This window comes from Podarcis melisellensis (assembly GCF_964234715.1).
Source record: "Podarcis melisellensis genome assembly, chromosome: 1".
NCBI lineage: Eukaryota > Metazoa > Chordata > Lepidosauria > Squamata > Lacertidae > Podarcis > Podarcis melisellensis.
The window spans coordinates 73,803,794-73,827,719 of record NC_138528.1 but is presented as its reverse complement, the minus strand read 5'-3'; the positions used below and the strand labels follow the sequence as shown (position 1 = coordinate 73,827,719).

General features: G+C 43.5%; 1 protein-coding gene across 1 annotated transcript; it reads left to right on the top strand.

Annotated features, from left to right (window-relative positions):
- The first annotated feature begins 781 nt into the window (after positions 1–781).
- On the top strand, positions 782–20,069 carry SYT8 (synaptotagmin 8). Its single transcript, XM_081904285.1, has 9 exons — positions 782–964; positions 6,015–6,145; positions 8,379–8,539; positions 8,887–8,982; positions 10,101–10,268; positions 11,051–11,218; positions 16,639–16,756; positions 17,692–17,825; positions 19,357–20,069. The coding sequence occupies exons 2-9, from the start codon at positions 6,037–6,039 to the stop codon at positions 19,588–19,590; spliced, it is 1,188 nt and encodes a 395-aa protein (XP_081760411.1). The 5' UTR covers positions 782–964; positions 6,015–6,036; the 3' UTR covers positions 19,591–20,069.
- The last annotated feature ends 3,857 nt before the right edge of the window (positions 20,070–23,926 follow it).

The window sequence follows — 23,926 nt, the reverse complement described above, 5'->3', positions numbered from 1 at the left end:
GTATGCAACTTTTTATTCTATCTGACATGTCCACATAACATTTCCCTCAGAATACCAGCCTGTTTCTTCTTCCATCCAATCTACAATCAGTTTCAAAAAAAGACCTGTAACAGAAAGCAGTGGAAACTCAAGAAAATATTAAACTCTAAAGACTAACTTTCCCCCTCCAGCAGGTCCTTTTCAATTGATGCAAACTAACACATGAATGCGGGACGCAGGTGGCGCTGTGGGTTAAAGCCTCAGCGCCTAGGACTTGCCGATCGAAAAGTTGGCGGTTCGAATCCCTGCGGCGGGGTGCGCTCCCGCTGCTCGGTCCCAGCGCCTGCCAACCTAGCAGTTCGAAAGCACCTCCAGGTGCAAGTAGATAAATAGGGACCACTTACCAGCGGGAAGGTAAACGGTGTTTCCGTGTGCGGCTCTGGCTCGCCAGAGCAGCGATGTCACGCTGGCCACGTGACCCGGAAGTGTCTCCGGACAGCGCTGGCCCCTGGCCTCTTAAGTGAGATGGGCGCACAACCCCAGAGTCTGTCAAGACTGGCCCGTATGGGCAGGGGTACCTTTACCTTTACCTAACACATGAATGCAGATGCCCATTAACTCATGGAGTCTTTTACCTCTGTCACAGTGCTGTGTGGGTCTCTTATAATATTAACATCTCACTGGGGAGTGCCCAGAGTTCCTGTGTAAAGGTACATAGTTTAACAACTGAGGTGGAGCTGACCAGAGCCATTCCTATCACCTTTCTGGTTTCTCAGTTGACAAAGAAGAATTTCCGGTTTAGCTTCTGCTTTACACAGAAAAGGCAGCCAATTCCTGCGGTTGGGGATTAAATTCAGTGCATTGAGTTGAGGGTCAACAAGTTTTGCCACAATGTGCTCCATTCAAGCTCTGAGGTAGGAAGAGGAATGGCTAAACACCAGGAAGAAGGATTTTGTGAAGCTATGATGAAGAGAAACTAAAAAAAGTAAGTGGTCTTGCTTCTGTTTCCAATTAATACTCGCATTTTTAAAAAAATCAAAGCTGTCTGCCTTACCTTGATGGCTATAAAGTTATTACATACAGGGTTTTGGGGGGTATTTTTTTTAAAAAAGGAATTATATATTACAAACTATTTTTGAAAAACAGAATACATCAAGAAAGGTATTTTGAGGATTTATGATATGGGTTACATACCAGCCCCCTTTCTGCATTTCAGAAGTGAAGCTCAAATTGGCATTGTTGTATGAATGCAACAATATTGCAAAGGAATTAAGTGGATGTGAAAATGATTTCCCATGAATTTGTTAATTACTTGGTGGCTTAGGCAGATGTGTGACTCCCCAGCCTTCTAAACTGTCATCATCTGGTATGCTTAGGAGCTGCCTATGGTTGTTGTTGTTATTTTTGAAAAACTGAATTTCTGCAGCAGCTTGTTTCTAATTCCCCTGAGATCTCTGATCGGTTTCATACAACCGTAACTGTAACTGTTTCAACTTGTAATAGTTTCCTGCCTTTTAAGACTTAAGGTGATTTTGTGGTGAAGCTAACTGAAGGAAATGTAACCCCAGGTTTTTGTTTTTTTAAGGGTCCATAGGTAGGAGGATCCAGAGAATTATAACCCAGTTAGCTGCTATGAATAAACTGTAAAAATGGAAAGTCTTTTTAGAGTTAAAATTACCAAGCACAGAAGCACAATTCTTCCCGAAGAAACGTTATCATGGCTTCTGCAAAAGTAAACCCTCCTGTCACACCAAACTTTTAGCATTCTGAGAGTGTCAATGAACATTTGGAACAGGAAAGGAAGATACTGGCATCTCAGAAAAGACTCCTGGGCATAAGAGTAGGGGGTCCTCTTATGGATGTGTAACTGGTTACAGGAAGTAGGAAGTAGAAATAAATTGTTAGTTTTCAGAATGGTGGTATGTAAGAAGTGGGGCTCCAAAGGATCAGTGGGGCCAGTGCTTTCTATCTTGTTCATAAATCTAGAGTTAGACTTGAACAATGAGGTGGCCAGCTTTGCTGACAACATCAAGTTATTTCTATGGAATTTGGAGAATGAGGGTAGTTCACAGTCAAGTGAAATCTGCTTGAACCAAAATGAATGAGTGTGCATACTATCAAAAATGATGCATCTGTCATACCACCTTCAACACTCTCTTAGAAATTAATGTCTTCTTCCATCCTGTACATCTTCTCCAGGCCTAGGAGGAGAATTATATTAGAAAACAATTTTCTGCTTTGTTTAATAGTGGCATGTTTAATGGGGGCACATTCATTTCTGATCTTTCACAGGGCCTCGTAGAGTAGTGTGCAATCAATATTTCATTGGAAAGGACATTTTCATGCACTTGTTACCCACCGTCAGATGTAAACGCTCTTACATTTCGGTACTATCCAGAGATAGAATCACTGAAGCAAAAGCTTCTGTTTGAGCTTCAGCAGCTAAAGCTGCAGCCTATTCAAGCAAGTGGGTTTGGGCTAGCCAGAGCTTGGGGTCCTCTGAATGTTGCTGTTCCCCTACTGCATTGGCAAACTGCAGCTGCAACTACCGTCATCCATGACCATTAACTATGCTGGCTTGGGCTGATGGAATTGGAGTCCACAAGCCCCTGGTGGGCTTCACAATCCCTGCCCTAGAATGCCCTACTCACACCTGGTATTGCTCTTCCATTATAGTGGCACTGTTTCCAGAGACCTCACAATGTCCGAGCAGGAGCTGCAGAGGCTGGCTTCCTCTCCATTCTTGTTCTCATCTCAACCACCCAAAGTCTACGGCAAGGTCTCTTGGGACATGTTAAGAAATTTCCACCAAGCTCGTGCAGCAGGGCTGATGGCTGCTGTTGCTGCCTTGCCACTGGATGAAAGGCAGCAGCAAAGGGATAAAAATTGCCCTTAAGGCAGCATGGGGACACTAGAGTATGATATGGAGAGCAGAAGGTGAGATAATAGATTCAAAAAAGGGAGAACTGCCATAAAACATTTCAGTGAAGAGTGGTCCAGTTTGGGGTTCTAACCAGACAGTAGCAGTAGTGCAGGTATGGCTGTGTTGCCCAACTCATTTTGCAATTCTGCAAGTCCCTGTCAGTTACTGGGAGGGCATGGGGCAAGGCAGGGAGCTCAGCTCAGCATGGTGCAGGCGCAGTGTGGGGAGCACTGGATTGATTCCACTGCTGCACTGCACCATGCCAAGCTCCCTGCTGCATTGCCCCATCCCCTTCCCTCTCAGTAACTGGCAGTGATGTGCCGTACTGAGAAGTCAGTAAAGCGATGCAGCCTGCACAGCCCCGCCAGCTACTACTGCAATTAACTGGCAAAGCCCTTTCCAAGGATGCTCCTTTCTGCCCACTCCTGCAACAGTCAGTCAGCATTCTGTGGCTATTTTGAACATGTTCAGTACCCATTGGGTGTTTTGGGGTCTGCCCAACCCTTGCTTTAGGGTTTTCCATTTTTATACTTCCTTAAGGTTTCTCTGAGCCTACTGATACCTCCCTCTGCTGCCATTTAGGTTGCATAGGAATCCACCCTTCTCTGAGTTTGCTATTATTGTATAGGATATTATTAGTATTATATTGCTATTATTATATAGGCTGTATTATTTAGGAGTATAGCTTGCCTTATCTTGGGGAATGACAACCCATATCAAAATGTGCATTCTTTGTGCATTTTTGTTCTGGTTGCTATGTGCTCTTGTTAAATATTGCAACACTAAAAGTTGCTTATTTTGGTTCTTCACAGTGTACAATATCCTTTGAGAGTTCCCCAGGGATGCAGAGGTACAAATATGTGTTGGGAGTTGTGCCCTTACAGATCATTATTTCCAACTACCTCCACCAGAGCAAAACACACAGTACAGTTTCAAAGATGTGCTTTGCTATGTATGTCAGAGTGGGAAACAGGTCACATTTTCTTATGGTGGAAGTGGTGAAGTGCACGGCCCCACAAGCCCAAGTATTTTTTTTCAAGTGGGGGGAACAGGACCCAGGGACCACCTACCACTTCTGTCTGTGGTGGAGTGGTAGTAAAGGTATCCGCTGTAGTGGTGAGAATAATGATCCAAACAGAGCTGCATCTAAGCATTTTACTGGGAAACTTGGGGGACAGACGTAGATCTATATGCATATTATGTTGGCTTGGATGGCTAAGAACTAGGAATCAAGACATTGACTATCCTGGAGTGTGCCTGAAATGCAGGAAGACTGGATTGGGTTTGGGGAAATAAAATTCAGCCCACAACCGAAGTGAGTGGAAAGATGGGCAAGAGACAGGGGAGCAGTGGTCTGAAGTCATGGGTGAAGAGAAAAAAACCCTTTACACACTTATCCTGCGTGCACCTCAGGAAGGCATTAGGGAGTGGGGTCAGGTCTCTGCAGCTGGTGGTTCCAGAGGCAGCCCCACAGCCTGTGGGAGTGATGTAAAAGCCTGTGAGTTATGGTGTGGATTTGCCTCTACTAGTACAGCCATCCTGGCTGATTTTTAGCACTTGGTTCCTACTTATTTTAGTGGATGATGCTTTGGAAACAAACCCAGCTGCTGGAATGCATTGTAGTCTGTGGATCAGATGAGCTAAGTCTGTGTATCCAGACTCTGGCAAAGGAAACCCCTCTGCTGATATTAGGTCAAACCTGGGTCAGCACAGCTCTTCTCTGAAGCCCGCATCCTGGCCAAAGTGGAAGCCAATGCAGTCTGTGGCCGCCCGGCTTAAAAGAATCACATGTAATGCGTAGTCTCTTGTGATTTGGCTTCTTGCCCTTCTGTTTTTTAACCTTCTGGATGCCTAATGCATTTCAAGGGGAGGAAGCACCATCTTGTTCTATGCCTCAGGCAACAAAATGTCTTGGGCTGGCCCTGTCAAGGATAGTTCCTGTGTACTTAGTAATGTTATGCTAGCGAGAAGCCTGGAAGCATCGGCTTTTCACAATCATGAGTGAAGCTGAATGATCATGTCTGTTTTATGCAGTTATAAATACGTAGAAGCATTCTGGAGGCCCTATTGCAGGGACAGCTAACCTGTGGCCCTCCAGATGTTGTTGGACTCCAACTCCCATCAGCCCTAGCCAGCATAGCCAATGGATAATGGACGTTGTAGTCCAGCAATGTTTGGAGAGCTACAGGGTCTCCAACCCTAGCACAGAGCATCTATCAAGAAAAAGGTGTCAACCTTAGACACAGGGAAGGCCCCAATGGATGGTGTTATGCAATGCTCATGATCTGCGTTTACAATTTTTAAAAATCTTCACCTGCTGAAAAGAAAGTTGAAGAGGCAATTTCCAGTAAGGAACGTTGCTTTAAAAACCATTCTTGCATTGATTGGAAAGCATGGCTTGCTATTTCCAGCTGCGTTTCGTGCTCGCTTACAGAAATGTTAACTCTCAGTATGAGTGGATGTGGGACAGGAGCCAAGATAAATAAGCAAATACATTGACGCATCTGCCGGCCTGATTTGACGTGCCTCTTGTGAGTGTGTTCCCAGGGCGGAGTTTGAGTTTCACACCTTGTTCTGATTACAGAACAGGTAACAGGCAATATGCAGGCAGGTAGAAGGGAAGGAAAAAGTCCATGTGTCTTACTCGTTTCTTGTGTATTATTAGCTAGGACTTGTGAAAATAATGAAAAGAATCCTTATTTAAAAAGTCCCCTTCTCAAATTTGGAAATATTCCCACTTCTAAGTTATATCAGTTCAAAGAAATACATACATTTCGTTGGGGTGTGCCATTTTGGGGTGGATCAGGACAAATGAGTCTTCCACAAAAGTTAATCTGCTTATTCCTCCCTTATTGGACCTTAGGATGGCCCCCTCCACTCTGCACATGCTCAGAGGAGGAGATTTCTATTATTACTTCAAAGTTAGGAAGCTAGATGTAGCTACAAAAGGATTGTTTGTGGTACTTGTTTATTTTTCTTAAGGAGGTGGTATTAAAAATGCCTTCTGATTTCTGGTTCAAATTAGGCCCTTATTATGAACTTTAACCTGCATAGGTGAGGTTGGAAGATCATAAACTTTTTAAGGAAATAACGATGCCATTTGTTTTTCCAGCTTGCCTTCCTGAGCCAGAACAATGTCTAACACCAGCACTACACCCAGCAGCCCCAGTAACCTCACGGCAACCACTGCTGTGACCACTGCTCAGCCAAGCATCATTGAAGATTTTCTTAACAAAATTCCATGTGAGTGCATGAAAGGGTGGATGGAGTGTACTCAAATGTGATGTTTAAACGATTGCTGGAAGACCTTGTCATGGGCCTCATTTTTATTTTATAAGTTAAAGCCGTTGTTTCTTCCTGTTTTAGCTTCCAAAATATGTGTATGTGTTTTAACTGAAATTCACTTGACTTTTTCTAGAACATGTTGTACAGTTCATTAAGGAAATTCAGTGCAGCCCATAAGGACAGTAATTTCGTTGGCTAATTCAAACCAACTCAACATATGCAAACACACCCCATTCCGCTCTACATTGACTTGCTATATTTGCTCTCGAGGCACAATGGAGTACAATTTTGTGTAGGTCTGCACACATTGGAGAATACAAGAAGAGCAAAATCTTCTCCACAAGCTTAATTGAAATGAACAGGAGCTACTCAATGTGTTCTTGAGCAACTTCTGCTCACTTCAATGGCTGTTGCACAGCTGATCATCGTGGAACATTTTGCCTCAGGAGTTCTTGACAACTTGAACCCTTCAGATGGTCAGATTCCTGCCTCATCTTCACTCTTTTCACGTCTCTTCCCTCATGCCTTCTCCCCATTTCCCTGAAAATATGTGAGGCACCAAATAAGAATAACAAAGAGAATTGTGATGCTATCATCTAAAAAGAAAAAAGAAAAGGAAGATGTTTGGCAAGAAGAGACACACTTACCTTTTGGCCTGCTCTTTCTAGGCACAGGTGCACACTTTAAAGCTCTTTTTTTTGTCCCTGCAAAAACCCACTCTCTAAAGCTGAAGTGCAACAAATGGCAATTTGAATTTTCTGTGGATTGCCATTTGCTCCAATTCAGCTTTTGAGAGTGGGTTTTCACAGGAAAAGCTACAGAGCGGGGGGAAATCCCCAATGCTTGGACACAGAGCTTTAAAGTGTGGACCTTGCCTGGAAAGAGCAGAGGAAAGATAAGTGTGAATTAGCCCACAGTCAAGTTGAGCATACAAATCACTGATAGTCATTTATAAGCTATGGCCACCACTGTGTTCCCATTGGTTGGTTTCTTTCCATTTCCTTTTCAGTCTATTATAAATTGACTTTGACAACATAAAGTGAGAGAAGAAATTATTTGGCTGTTTTCGTGAGGGAGACTGCATTACACATTTTGCACAAATGAATTTCCTCTACTTCTCCCAGAACAGTTTCCTCTAAGGGGAACAAGCATGGGGAGTAACTATGCCATCTGGTGGTAATCATTACAAGAATTAAAAACAAAAGGGATTACCTCAGGAACTGTTTTTTCCCCCTTGAAGAAGAGCAGAAATTAAAAGGATATACAAAAGCACCATAAAAAATAGTTTCTATTTTCCTGATGGCTATATGGATAGGACTGTAAAAGCTTGGTTTTCTACATTCCTGTCTGATCAATTTATAATTTGCCATTTTATATTGATTATTCTGATAAATTGTGTTAATTGAGTTGTTTGCTGCTTGCTGCTTTTTGCAGGACCTAAAAGCAGAAGGATATAAGCCAGTAAGTGAAATGAAACAAATGAAATAATTTGCCTGCTGATAGGAGGTGATATTAGAATTCCCAAAGATATTGACTGCATTTGGATGAGCATATCTTGGCTTAATAAACCAAGGTATGAAAAAGCCTGTTGTTTGTGCACAATTAAACCAGGAAGTCTCTTAATCATACTTTCCCATTTTGTCCTGATTTGGAAACCATGGTTATCAGTTTTGGAACAAGCTAACATATTAAGTCAACTTCAAACCATGATTCAACATCCTGATTTGTTCTGAATGAGGAAGCCATGGTTTCCAGCTACAGATGACCATTAGGTCCAGTCACGGATGCCTCTGGGGTTGCGGTGCTCATCTCGCTTTACTGGCCAAGGGAGCCGGCGTTTGTCCGCAGACAGCTTCCAGGTTGGGGATTTGAACTACTGACCTTCTGATCAGCAAGCCCTAGGCTCTGTGGTTTAGACCACAGCACCACCTGCATCCCAGATGAAACAGTAAACTATGGTTAATTTAAGACTTCCTGGCTTGTTTGCTCATGATGTGAAGGAAGGGGCAAAGAGGCTGCTTGCTAATCTAAGATATGAATGCAAACATTGCTTTTGGGCAAGGATGCTTTATTAATGTGCATTGCACAGAAAGTAAGAATGAGACCTTTCTTTCTTTCTTTCTTTCTTTCTTTCTTTCTTTCTTTCTTTCTTTCTTTCTTTCTTTCTTTCTTTCTCCTAATGCTGGAACAGTACCCAGATGGGCTCTCATAGCTATTGCTGTTGCAGTCGGCCTGGTCCTCCTCCTCTTACTCATCTGCATCATCAAGTGCTGTTGCTGTAGGAAGAAACGCAAGAAGAAAGAGAAAGTCGCCTTTCCCAGCACCAATGGCTCACCCACCCAAGCCACTCTGGTAGGTCTTATTGCTGCCCCGTTGTGCTCTGGTGGGGTATGCTATGCACAAAGCAGAGGCAAATTGGTGTGGGGCAAATTAAGAAAACGTAAGAGAGCAGTCTACTTGTTTGGTTTGTTTGCGTTTGCTATTGGCACTCTAGTTTTCACTACTTGGTTCCAAAATGGCTGTTCCTTAATGCTCACTCACAGCAACTATATTTTTGATTGCCATTAATGTACCAGCTATGGATTTTAAACTGATATTTTGCCTCCAAGTGAATATAGAGAAGTACAATACGCTTAGCAAACTGCCACTTCTGTCTTAAAATTGTCAATAAAGAGAGGGTGCTGCTGTCTTGACAATAGATCCAACCTGATATTGATGACCTGGAGGGTGGACTGCAGAATGAGAAACGAGGACAGCTGCAATATTCTCTGGAGTATGACTTCCGTAGCCAGGAGGTATGATTCTCAAATACCAGGGTGAAATATTTGTGACCCTCTTTTATTATAAAGCTATATTACCACAACCTCTTCCTTTCCCCCTCCTTCCAGCATTCAAAATCTTTCATTTTCACATAACCAGATTTATATCCACACACACCCCTACTCCACAACAGAACAATCCTAAAATGGTGGTGGGGAGATTTCATGCCAGAGAAAACATCCTAATGGCACTGCTCCTCAGCTGCCTTTCCTGGGAGCTTACAATTTCTCCCTTAATGATCAGTCCGAACCATTGTCAGTATAGCTGGCTTTTCCTTCATTCTCACCCAGCCCATATGTCCGAAGGTGGAGTCAGGAGGTCAGCAATAAAACAATAAGCACTCGATGTCAGTGAAGTTAACTCTTTAATTAAAGAAACAAAACAGCTCTGTCTTAGTGGTCACAGCAACCTTTCCGCAATGAAGCAGTTGTGAGGATTGAAGGTCCCCACCTGCCCACCGCGCTCTAAGTCTCTTCCTCCCCTGGTTCCTCCGCAGCAGCCTAAGGCTCCATCATCTTGTCTCTCTTTGTTCCACCCTCTTCATACCTCTTCAGGTTCTGGGAATCCAGAAGGGAGGGGAGCTGGTCACACCGGGAGGGGGAGACTCCATGTCTTCTTTAGCAGCCTGCCTCATCTCTACCTCTTGGCCGCTTCTGCTTCTGCCTCTGATTCTGGGCTGCCATCTGCCACAGCCTCTTCCTGCTCACTAAACCCTGTTTTCTTTTCAGCTTCTGACACTTCTTCCTCCTCCCAGCCTGCTCCCTCTTCTCTCTCTGACCATGTATTGCCATCCCACCACCAATCTCCAGACTCTGAGCCTTCTTCCCCATGGGGTTCCCTTGGGGGTTCACCAGCTGGTGCCTCCCCCCACTGCTCTGCATCGAGCCAGTCAAGCATCGAGCTTACATCACTTATGCCATCCTAATAGCAATTTTTTCCATCTGATACCTTCCTATCCTCTGCTACTCTCCTGCTTTTCCATACCATATGTAGCCTTGGTTTCCCCACTTCAGCTGTAGCCTATTTCTGCAGTGTCTAAGGGTATGTAAGCCATTCTATGATGTTAAATGCTTGGGTGTTGATTCTCTTTAAGATGAAGGTTGGAGTGAAGCAAGCGGCAGATCTTAAGGCTATGGACAGCGGAGGCACTTCTGATCCCTATGTGATTGCCTACTTGACGTCTGATATGAGGAAGAAGTATGAGACAAAGGTTTACCGTAAGACACTGAACCCTGTTTTCAATGAGAGCTTCATTTTTAAGGTAGGAGGTAGTCACCTCTATCAATCAGTTCACTGCTCCACTTATATCCATTTTAGCATTGCAGTGTGTAGATTTGTTTATATTATGCAGAAAATCAATTAAAAGACCTTGGGCAAAAGGAAAAGAATAAAATCAACATTACCAATCTGGTGTAGTTTAATTGACTTGAGTGAGATTACACCCCCTTAAATGGCCAGCAAATTGTCTCGTTGAGACTAATATCCTGAGCTCACGTGATAGCAAGCATAGTGTCTTCCACATGGCAATAGGCAGGGCAGGGTGGCATTGCTTACTTGGCTTCCCAACACTGGGGTCATGGCCAGTTCCTGAGAGGGTCAGGGGTGAAGCGGGAGGCAGGCTGGTGCCACGCTGGCACAGTGGCAAGAGCTGAGTACCAGTTGGTGTGGACAAATGGCAGTAGATAGTTATTTCCATCATACTCTGCTTATAAGCTTCCTTGGGTTATCTTTCTGTCCATTGTTGGAGACAGTGCTATACACTGTGGACTTTCAGCCCAGTCTGTTATGCTGAAGTATGACATTCCTGTATCAAACACAATAATTCTTGCATTAAACCCATAAACTAGCTGTGGGGAACCTTTGGTCCTCAAAATGTTGCTGAACTACAACTCCCCTCAGCCCCAGCAAGCATGGCCAGAGGCTAGGGATTCAGCAGCATCTGTATGGCCACACCCACCATACAACTTTAGGCAGGCCTGCAATTTGGGCCTACTGGAAAAAGCTGGAAATCGGTTTGCTTTCTCCCTCTTTCCTCCTTGCCAGATACCCCAGGCAGATATAGCGGAATCCACACTGGTGATGCAGGTGTACGATTTCAACCGCTTCTCCAAGCACGACATCATTGGTGAGATGCGGATCCCTCTTGGTGATGTTGATTTGCAGCACGTCATTGAGCAATGGCAGGAGCTCACTGAAGCCAGCAAGATGGAGGTTGGTATTATCAAGCAGTGTGGCAAATCCTCTGGGCATTGCAAGTGTCTCCCAGAGTGGGTTACAAAAAATTATAAAAACAAAATGTGAATACAAAAAACTAAAATAAGCTAAACGTCACTGTGGTAAAAGCAGCACAAAATGGTGTACGGCGTTAAAGTTGCATCTAAAAAACTTCTGCAAAATAATTTTAAGGAGTCTTTGCCAGGCACTGAAATGACAATAAAGCAAACAGCAGGTGAGTTTTTCTGGGGAGAGTGTTCCTCAGGTAGGATGCTACCACTGAGAAGGCCCTTTCAGGTCCTCAGATGATAAGCAGCCACAGGAAGCCTTCTACTGAAGATCTGTATGTATGATTAGGTTCATGAGGAGATAGCACCCTTATCCTATGCCATGAAGTGCTTTAAAGGTCAAAAGCAGCATTTTAAGTTGGGAAACAGGCTGGGAGCCTATGTAGTTGGCTTAGCATAGCATAGGTGCAATCCCACTTATTCTGCACTAATTGCTGTCTTCAAAGCACATACAGTAGTCTAACTTGGTGGTTACCTGGGCATGGAGAACTGAGCAGATATGCTCAAACTGTGATTCTGAACATGGTATGCACAACACAACAGTGCTTTTTGATGTTGTGACTTAGTCTTAAACTGTGCAGCAACACCTGCCTTTGCCAAGGATGCCAACTTAACTAGTTTAGCACAGGTTTTCACTTCTGCTGTGGCAAATGAAGCAACAACGTAGGGCCAGCGTGCACAATGTTCAGAGGGGAGTTATTGCTCATTCCCCCATGCCCTTGCAAAACCTGCTGGGGCAAGCCCACAGATCAATGTACAGGATAAAGAAACTTCTTCCATCAAAATATCACATCACAAAAAGGGTATGTTGTTAGCTTGAAATTCTGTGAAAAGAAAATGCCAAATGGATCCATTTAGTCACAATATCAACTGATTTGACCAATGACGTCCAATCAAAAAATGCTCTAATTATACACGCTTCATTATATAAGTTGATTACATAAGGAGTTTGCCATACTGGAAGTTATATAATTTCTGCCACTTGCAGGGTGGCGTATGTTGCAAATTGTGCTGATTTTTTTGTAGGTTGGAATGCAAATCCTTTGCAGTCTGAGAACAGTGTGCCAAAACATCAATTCTAATTTTGATTCTGATAAAACCAAAGTCTTTTTTCCATTCTGTTTTGTAGAGGTTTTGAAAAACAAAGTATGACATAGCGTGTTTGCTGCATATTCACCTTTTGTGAGGCAGCAAAATAGGATGCAAGGCAAAGCCAGGGGTGAAGGAGAAGCTATGGTCAGAAACAAAACAGCATAGGCTATAACTGAAACAAAATAAAAAAGAAATTCATTCCAGTAGTACCTTAGAGACCAACTAAGTTTGTCTAAGGTGCTACTGGAAGGATTTTTTTTATTTTGTTTCAACTACAGCAGACCAACACGGCTACCTACCTGTAAATAGGCTATAACTGTTAAACACTTTCTAAAATACCTTGTCTGAGGAATGCTATCAATAAGGGGTGTGGTCAGCATGCAATTTCCAAAAAGATAAGTTCCAAGACTGAAATTGTATGGAAACCCCTATACAAGGAAGCCTTGTCCATCAGTTTTAAGTATATGAGGACAAACAGAAGTTGCTCAGTGACTGTACATACCTGTATGTATTTTTCTGTATTATATAATATTTCAAATCTGTTTCTTTAAATACAAGGCTTTGCCAAGCATGGAAGGGGATGTAATGAATGGATGTTGTTAAAAGGAATGTCTGCATGGCTGCAGGATTGCCAACAGCAGCAAGAGATTTCTTTTACTTATGCCGCTGGGATAAAGCCAAGCTCTAACTTTATATCCGACTACTTATTGTCATAAGGGTTTGGGAACAGGCACACACTATATAGTTATTATTTAAATCAAGATATTTTTACAAAACTTGTTTCTGCTTTCATTCTCTTATAGAACTAACTAATCAAGAAGTGCCCAGATTGACAACTGGATCACTTCTAGCTCAGACAAGTAGCTAGAGAGCCATTTTCAGTTGTAACAGCACTGCTAATATTGGTCATATCTAGTATATCTGGATAATAAAGTCTGGAAGGAAGGCCTGTTCATTAATTCTAAGTATGCACAGACAAGCTGAAGTTGTCCAGAATGCACACAGCCTCCTTGACACAAACCTGTGGCTGCCACAGGCTGAGCTGGCCATATAAAGTCAATCTGAGGTCCCTTTGAGTCACAGGAGCAAAGTGCCTCCTAGGAACTGACACTTTCTAGAGGGAACTCTCTCATCAATAGTTTCGCTGCCTAGAGGCTATATAGAGGAACAAGGAAGGGCTGGATCAGGGATGGTGCACTGGGGCTCTCCAGAAGTTGTTTGGCTCCTGCTTCTGTCAGTCACAGCCAGTGCATGCTGATGATGCAATATCTGGAGAGCCACCATGCTTGGGCTAAATAAGGGCATACCAACAACAAGGGAGGGAATGTGTCAGCAAGTAGCCCACTGAATGCCGAGGCAGATGTAAGCAGGATGTGTGAATCAATCTGGAGTAGCTACTCCCTCTGGGTCCATATGCCTCACCTCTCCCATGATCATGTATCCTGCATTCATACTATTTCGGACTATGAAATGTAGTTTAATTGTATTTAACACATAACTAATCTATAGTAAGCGAACATGAATAGGTGTATCCCAAACAGTGGAACATTAGGCACTCTGAAGGGTTGTAAGAAGCAATGCCCACAGGCGTTTCATTAACATTTACCATTTTGTCCAAAGAGTAGTAGTCATGTCATCTATTGCTCATGACATTCCTTCAGACAACTGAGTTTCAATGATTAATCCCTATTGTTTGGTGATAGCAAATGCCAATGTGCCTCAGGATAAAATTGGCTTTCTCAATCAATCAATCAAAAAATTTATTGTGTATAGCCAAAGGCATTTACAATGAACAGCAGAGGGCAAAAGCAAGGCTGAAATCACACTGGCTTTCTGAAGCACATCTTTATTATCCGGAACTGTTGAGGAAAGGCTAAGGAAGCTTTAATTGAAAAAAATGATCATGCGCTACTTGTGAATTCCCCATGGTTCCTGGCTGGTAGCTACTGTAGGCAGAGAAATGAGTTTGATAGTATCTTGGCCCTAGCAAGGCAATTCTTATTTTCTGATTACTGCTGTGGAACTTGTATATTCCTCTTGAGCAGAATGTTGGGAATGTTATTCAGCCCAAGGGCTACATTCCCTTCTGAACAACCTTCTGGGATCCACAGACCAATGGTGGCTGGGGCCAGAGGCAAAAGTGGGCGGTGCAATAAACATGAATGCTATCTTTGTGCAGTAGCCTCATTTCCACACACGCGCACACGCACACGCGTGCACACACACACAATTCTCCATCCTGCAGAGCAAGCAGGGCCATCAGAGTTGAAGGACACTTTCCAGCCAACCCAAAGCACTCAAAGAGCGGTGCTCTGGGGAGAGTCTTGAGGGCTAGATAAAGCAGGCTAGAGGGTCACATTTGACCCCAGACCTGGGGTTCCCCATCCCTGGTCTAGAGAGCACTATGTAGCAATGAATATAGCAGATAGGATACAACAGCTTAGGTTGTGCAAAGACCTAACATAATTAGAAAGCTGAGGCCAATGTACTCTTTTCACTTTGGGTGGGTGTATTCTGCAACATGACCTTGATGTAATAATAGTGCACTAGGGGCGGGTTTATACTGGGCCATACACATGCCATTCCCGTTTATCAGTTGTCCCATTATACTTCCCCAATGTTATTACAGTACAGTTGTACCTTGGTTTTCGAACAGCTTAGTTCATGAACAACTTGGAACTTGAACGCCGCAAACCCGGAAGTAGGTGTTCTGGTTTGCAAACTTTGCCTCAGAAGCCAAATGTCCAGTGCAGCTTTCGAGGCTTCTGAGGCTTCTGACTGGCTGCAGGACACTCCTACAGCCAATCGGAAACCGCACCTTGGTTTCCAAACGTTTTGGAAGTCGGACGGACTTTCAAAACACATTCTGTTCAAAAACCAAGGTACAACTGTATTGCCATCTGGAGGGGCACTGTAAACTATATCACAACAATAATGGGACACCCCCATCCCCAAATGGAATTTTTCTGCTGTGAAAAGCTACTTGTATGTCAACAGAAAGCTATGCTACATGCTCAAAAATGAAGCAAAACATTTGCAGGAGCAAACAGCTTTAAAAGCAGAATCACACATGGCCACACTGATACCATATCTCATCCATAATACACAATGAAAAGGATGTCTGGAGGGGTCCTTGTTTCCTCTAGAATCAAATTCCAAGAACACTTATTCTCTTGGTCTGTAGCAGAAGCTGCTTGTGCACAGTGGTGATTGATTGATTCCCATGACATCGCAAACCCATATTCCCAAGAAAGTGTTTCAACTTAAAAATATATATTGTGGTTTGTTTAAATAAATAAAAATCAAAGCAATGAAAGAACATTCCATCAAATAAACTAGCAGGTGGTACAATATTGATATAATAGGAAGGCAGGCTTCTTGCCTGGGGGTGGGGAATGACAAGACAGATGGTTGAATCAGCATTCAAATTGCTCTGAAGTACAGGAGAAAAATCATTTTCATCTTGTGGAAGAAAACTATATGGCAACCCCTTTCCCCCCTACCCCTTAAAGGTATGCTTGTACATGCCCTTAGAACAGAAGCAGTATTATTCTCTAAATCAGTGTTTCCCAACCTTGGGCCTCCAGCTGTTTTTGAACTACAATTCCCATCATCCCTGACCACTGGTCTTGCTAGCTAGGGATGATGGGAGTTGTAGTCCAAAAACAGCTGGAGGCCCAAGGTTGGGAAACACTGCTCTAAATGGCCACATGGAATAATGTTTCCAGCCAATACAGATGTCATGTGGGCGATCCCTCCCAACCTTTAAATAGCCATGGGCTGCTTCAGTTTTGATCAGAGTTACGGGTGCTGCCAAAGGGGAATTCATGACATTTTCTAGAACTAAATCACCCCCTTAGCCAAAACTGCTATCAGCTCTGCCTGAGGTAGTGGATAGAGACAAGTACATGGTTAGTTCCTTCCTGTAATTCCCCCCCTAGTGTGGCTAATAACAGCTTCATAGGAGGGTCCATTTAGATTGGAGGGAAATGGCGTGGAATCAATTTGATTTGAGAGGAGAACATCTCTGTGCATAGTTGGAGAGTCCTTCTTTCATCTCCGTCTCATCACAACTGTCCTATCTTCTTCTGAGGTCAGGGAAAGGACTTTGAAGAACAGTGATCATGCCTTCCAGGCAGCTTGAGACCTGGACACTCCACAATTGGGACTTCAGTTTCTGCTCTTAGTTTGTCAGTGGGTTGTAAAATGTTATATTTAACCTTTCTCCTTCCTCCTGCCTTTTTCTTCTTCTAACAGCAAGAGCGCCTTGGGGAGATTTGCTTCTCACTCCGATATGTTCCCAGCACCAGCAAATTAACTGTGGTCATCGTGGAAGCCAAAAAGCTCAAGCGGATGGATGCACATGGCCTGTCAGGTAATGGGAAAGGATAGCTGGAGCTCACTGTTCAAAGTGAAGGGATGTGAAATAGATGTAGGGGCCCCTCAAATGAAGTCTGGAAGGCTAGGATCATCTTTGACCTACTACAACCTGGAGGACACCATGCCAGCTATCTTGCTCTGACTTCCCGCTGCCCTTGAAAATAGGAAAGATGCCTTGATCATAAAAGCTGCACACCTATCTCTTGTGCCATGACAGAGAATGTGCTTGTCTTCTGCTGCTGCTGATATTCAGAACACGCTGCTGGAACAATACTTTAGGGCAAAGATTTACATCTTAAGATAAGGGAACTGTATCAAATCCGAGTGAGTCTTATTTTTTAGAAGCTAGCAAGGAATTATCCCTGCCTTCTCCAAAAGATATCTGAATAGCAGTTTAGTCTCAGGATGACCCTTTAAGGAAGGACAGGCTGCATCCAAGGCTCAACAAGACGACTCAACATGTTTCACGAGCAAGAGATTTGAACCTGGGTTCCCACTCCAAACCCAACACCGAGTCCTAGACACTGTACCACTAGCTGCTGGCAAAGCTAAATGGTGATGAAGGAGCTAGGAGAGGGGTAGGGAACTTGTATCCCCCCAGATGTTGCTGGATTACAACTCCCATCATCTCTTGCTGCGTTGCTGGGGCTGATGGGCATTGGAGTCCAGCAACATCTGGAGAGCCACAGGTTCCCTGCTCCTGAGTTAGGATGTGTGATGAAAGTCCAAAAGCCTGGGATGTGGTGCTAAGAAACCCTTTGTAAGGTTGGGGTCTTGTGGAAAATGGTCCCATTTGGAATTAACTTGATTTATAAAGACCTCAGAAAGAGACCTTATTCAGTACAGCCCCCTTGTATTGTAGGAATATATAGATTCCTTCTTCAGACTGTCAACAGTTTCTGACTTTCCCCTCTCCCTCCTTCATCCCAGATCCCTATGTCAAAGTGCAGCTTATTCTGAATAAAAAGAGATGGAAGAAGAAGAAGACAAGTGTGAAGAAAAACACATTACATCCCTACTTCAATGAGGCATTTGTTTTTGAAGTGCCCCTCAACTTGATCCAGGTATGTTTCCTCTGTCCAGAGGACACCATTTCATGGCAGACACATGTTTCTAGGGAATTAGCATTAACCTAGATATCTTTGCTTGTTGCCTGTGCAGAGGATCTTCTACAAGCACTTCTCTTGTTACACTGAAATAAGCTTTGATGGCTACAGCTGTTCTTGCTATTGCATATCTGTTACTGAGCCTCTCCTTCTCTACCAAAGGCTAATAGTTGTTTTGCACATAAGAAAACTTACACAAAACTTACAAATAAAAGAATGTCAACACCATATTCATATCTAGCCCCACAACACCTGCATTAATGGTGCAAAGCTGTAGCTCAGTGGTGGAGCATCTGCTTTGCGTGCAGGCTAGGACAGACCCATCTGAAACTCTGAAGAGCTGCCGCCAATCAGTGTACTGAGCTAGGTGGACCAAGGGCCTGACCAATGGCAAGACAACTTTCTATGATTTCTGCAGCATCATGAGGGCTGCTTTTCCATGGATTCAACCCATGGCGTTGGTGCAAAGTTTAAAGGCCTACTACCATGGGGACATGGCCAATGGCACAGGTCCTTATGACGCAGTTGTTTCCTGTTTGGGGTTGGCGCTGCCAGTTGGATGGTAACTGGTACGTCCAACGTCCTGGAACAGTTGGGTGATAACTGGTACTGATGACGTGATGGTGGCCTTTAAACATTTCCCGCAGTGCAAATAGATAAATTCCGTGCCACTACTATAACATCTAAAGCAGGGGCGGGGGGTTAGAATTCCTGCTCCATGATTATAGTCATGGGATTGTTGTCTATCACATGACGGTATATGTTTTGACTCCACAGAGTGGGACGTGACAGAGACAGGATATTTGTGTTGCTGTGTTCCGTGAAGTGGGACTATTGTCCTTTGTTCTCTCTCTTTGCTGTCTGATGCTAGAGAGAGAGGGAGCCATGTTGCAGTGCTCCATGTGTGTTTATGTGTAAATAAAGTAGATTAGCCAAAATGCTGAGTTTCTGAGGTCTGTTACACAAGCTGCAAAGACTCTGCAGATCCCTAAGTGTGCCGATGTCTGTTGGCATTGGTCGCTGTGATGTTCGGGCAGAAGAAAGCTTATGGAGCTCCTGAATGATCAACCAGGAGGGAGAGAACATGCCAGTCGGGCATGTGTCTTTGCCAGGGTCCTACTCGAGACTAGGACAAGCTCCTGACATGGGGAACCTGTGGCCCTCCAGATGTTGCTGGACTACAACTCCTACTGTTCCTCTGGCCATACTGGCTGGAATAGATGGGCATTAGAGGGCTACAGATTCCTGATCCCTGATCTAGAGAGCATAACAGTACAAAGGCAACTTTATGGGAAGAGGAGGATATGTGGTACATCGTGTCTGCAATGTGATAAAGCTTTCCCCATTCATTGTTAAAACTACTTTAATGTACCTGGAGGTCCACACTGGGCATATGCTTCCTGAAAAGAGTACATATTCCTCAAAGCTTCCATACTGCCCCCTGCTTCTTTCTATCCTCTCATCTCATTGCTTTGTGTCTTCTTTCCAGAATGTAGACCTGGTGATTTCTGTCTGGGATCGTGACAAAGTGTCCAAAGATGACCAGATTGGGAAGCTGTTTCTCAGCTGCCGAGCAACAGGCAACCAGCTACGCCACTGGTCGGATATGCTGGCCAATCCTCGCAGGCCTGTGGCACAGTGGCACAGCTTGCAGCCCGTGGAAGACGTTGACAAAACCCTGGGACTGAAGACTCGCTTCAAGCTGCCACTACCGAACAGCTAAGAACAAAACAGTCCTCTCCACTGGATAAGATAACCCCAATGCGCTTGGCTAGTAGGAAAAGTTTGCAAAGGAGCAGCTGGTAGCAGAAATCACAGTGTAGCATCATGATCGCTTAGTCAAAAGTGTTCTGAAGGAGAATATTGATCGCTCTTTGCTTGAACTCAGACTCTAAAGGATATTTATCTTGGATGAGTGGGAATCCAAATGTGTGTACATGTCTACAACCCATCACCATGGAATCCAGAAGTCACTGTTTCATCATGACGAAGAGACGCAAACAAAATTCACAAGCTGTACTAGCTTGAATTTAAAGAGGTGCTACTAACAGGATGTGCGGAAGGCCATGTGCGGACATGTGTGGAGCAGGAATTTCCACTGGGCCTATAAACATATTTGCAATCAATGCTCATTGCCCATGTTTAAAATCTTAAAATTGAGGGAACACACCCACACATGCCCACACATGCGCATACCCCCACCCCCACCCCCCTATATATATATATATATATATATATATATATATATATATATACATATATATATACACATACAGTGGTACCTCGGGTTACATACGCTTCAGGTTACATACGCTTCAGGTTACAGACTCCACCAACCCAGGTTACAGACTCTGCCAACCTCGGGTTAAGAACTTTGCTTCAGGATGAGAACAGAAATCGTGCTCCGGCAGCGTGGCAGCAGCGGGAGGTCCCATTAGCTAAAGTGGTGCTTCAGGTTAAGAACAGACCTCCAGAACGAATTAAGTTCTTAATCCGAGGTACCACTGTATATATATATATATATATATATATATGCTTTCGTAGATTTTCACGGGTACAGGAATGCAGGTTTTGGTGTCCTCGGGTGTCTTCCCGTGTAAAAGTTGGGGTGTCTAGGCGACGTTTCGACGAGGTCTCACTCGTCATCTTCAGGCTGGTGCTTTCGGCTTCTTGTTACTGGAACAGAGCAGGATCTCAGTGTTTGAGTTCTTATAAATACTGTTGAGGGGGTGTGGTGTATAGCCTCCAATGTTCTGGGCAGAGAGGAAGTTCCCAGGCTAGTGTGCCTTTTCTTCTTTTGTTCCTTAATTACTTGAGGGATATCTTGAGTGATTTCTTGAGTGATATCCTGAGTACCACTTAGGTGGGTCATTAGGTGTGGATTAGTTGCTAAAGTCTTTGTGTCTTGACCTCTTGAACTTTGTGAAGAGTTTTTCTGAGAAGATGGCTGTACTGCACTTAGTTGTGCTCTGGCTTGGCTTCGTGTATAGGGGCGAGCTGTGGTTTTGTGGCCTGTGTCAGCCAGATCCTCTCCACAGATAAATTACAGACACCATCCAGTAGCCAAACCATGGTGGCACCTCCGGATGCTGCACCCCCCTGCAATCCCTACACAGATCTGGCTGACACAGGCCACAAAACCACAGCTCGCCCCTATACACGAAGCCAAGCCAGAGCACAACTAAGTGCAGTACAGCCATCTTCTCAGAAAAACTCTTCACAAAGTTCAAGAGGTCAAGACACAAAGACTTTAGCAACTAATCCACACCTAATGACCCACCTAAGTGGTACTCAGGATATCACTCAAGAAATCACTCAAGATATCCCTCAAGTAATTAAGGAACAAAAGAAGAAAAGGCACACTAGCCTGGGAACTTCCTCTCTGCCCAGAACATTGGAGGCTATACACCACACCCCCTCAACAGTATTTATAGGAACTCAAACACTGAGATCCTGCTCTGTTCCAGTAACAAGAAGCCGAAAGCACCAGCCTGAAGATGACGAGTGAGACCTCGTCGAAACGTCGCCTAGACACCCCAACTTTTACACGGGAAGACACCCGAGGACACCAAAACCTGCATATATATATATATATATACTAACAAACAGCTTGCTAAATAAAAAGAGACAGGTTAAATTGAAAGAATCAAATAAATTCTCCTTTCAACATTGCTGCTAGGTATTTTAGACAGGTTTCAGAGGACATATGAGCCTGCTGGATCAGGCCAATGGCCCATCTAGTCCAGCATCCTGTTCTCACAGTGGCCAACCACATGGTTAAGGGAAACCCACAAGAAAGTCCCAAGCACAAGAACACTCTTCCTTCCCTGTGGTTTCCAGCAACTGGTATCCAGAGGCATTATTGCCTCTGCCTGTGGAGGCAGAGCATAGCCATTATGGTTAGTAGCCACTGATGGTCCTCTCCTCCACGATTTGTCTAATCCTCTTTTAAAACCATCCAATTTGGTGGTCATCACTGCCTCCTGTGGGAGAGAGTTCACAGTTTAATGATGAGCTGCATGGAGTACTTTCTTTTTCTGTAATAATCAGGTGTATGTGTGCCTGCTCCTTAGAGTATACCAAGAAAGAAGCACACCAAGAACTCTGGCCAATATAAGTTTCAATAGTGGGAGTGGTCCCTACTCGCAAATCAAAAGTAAATTGTAACAAAAACTAATTGACTATTGATTTACAATTGACTATTGATTTGCGAGTTATGGGGATCTGAAACAAGATCTGTGTGTCAACAAAAGCAAGCAAGCAGGGAGGGACAAATAAATCTTTATGCTTTCAATTTATTATGTTTGGGGCCAACAAAGAATAAATATGCTCAGTGTGATACAAAGGAGCATGCTATATCATTATTTTGTTCCAGCTGGGTACATTTGACGCTTACGTTGCCAGAGACATGTATGGATTGCAATTGCCACCTGCCACTACTATCAAGTGTGTCAATAAATGCTGCAATAACTAGGAGAAGATCTTGATTCCTTCTGCTACTAAGCTCTTTGGAAGTCAAGTGTAGCTCAGCATTATGCCACTCTGTCTTGTTCCTACTCCTGGTACTTCTTCTTCGCTATCCCTGCAGGGTTTATTGTCCACAAATGGATTTGTGAGATGATATTAAAAACAGGTTCTTCCTTTTATTTGTGGAACAAGCAAGCAAAGACTTTCTGGATCTCAGGCAGTGACGTCTGCCATCATATAGAGAGCAGTATCTTGGATACCCAAAATGAGCAGTGGTCCACCAATCGCAATTGGCTCTGTGGAGGAGTAGACCCTTCATAAATGACTGGGGCTGCTCGGCTGTTTGATTTACTCAAGCAGCCCCAGCAGGAGCTGCAAATTGGCAAGTTTTTAGCAACAAGGAAGCAAAAATAAAAACCAGTTCATCAGTCTCGGACACTCCTGCTTTTAAAGCTAGGTAAGTGCCATTATGTATATTTTCTTTTAGCAATTCTCAGCTGGAGTCTTGAAGAAGAATGAGGAAACTGATCTGCATCATTGTAATGCTGCCTCCTACTTGTTTAGCCGACCTTGAAATATGGCCAAGGATCAAACTGAATGTTTTTGCTCAGCCACCAAACTGAACTGCAGGATTCCTGTGTATTTTAGAGCATAATCCTGTATTTAGAAGTATTCCCAGATCAGTGGGTCTAGGACTGCAGCATAAGTCTAGTAGCTGAATTAAGCCTACAAATCTATAAACACACTTAGAGACCTTGAACTCAACAAGGCTTACTTTTGATGCAAAACAGCGGTAACAGAGACTATTTACCATGAAGGACAGTTATCTATGTAAAATAAATGTGGTACCAAATAAATCATTCTAAAAATACATTTCCCTGCAACTCAGAAAGCATACTTTTACATTTATATGGAACGAATGCACATATTTTATGTAATGAATGCACATATTTTATAACACAATAAGACAGAATAACATTCAGAATTTCCACGTGGAGAAAGAAGTAAGATTGAGCTTTCAAATGTGATAGCAATCTTTTGTTGCTCAGATTGATACCATGGCCGAATATGCCTTGATAAAAAAATGGCATGCTCTTTATTTGCAATCTGTATATGTAGGGAGAAACAAGATCCTTCATCTAGTAAACAGCCCTACTAAATAGCCCATTTGGCTATTTAACCATGCTATATGGATACCCAAGCTTTTCACTCAACTAGTGAAAACCAGTAAAACATTAACGATTTTGTTGCAATTATATGTACTGTAAGTAATAGTATCTGGCCCCTTTAATTATCTACAATACACAGAACTAGGAAACATCACCAGCAACCTGCTCGTTGTCAGAGTGGCTATAACTCTGTTATCTTTCCACCAAATAATCCTTAAGGCTAGTACTGTAGCATCTTAAAGACTAACAAATTTGTTATGGAAAAAGTTTTCATGGACCAGCCGCATAAATATTATTCTCAATTGGTGAGAATAGCATCAGATGCATGACATGTTATTCTCAGCTGGCAAATGTGTGCGTGCGCACACACAGCATATATGTGTGGGAAAATGGAGATAGAGTCAAATGGCAATGATATGCAAA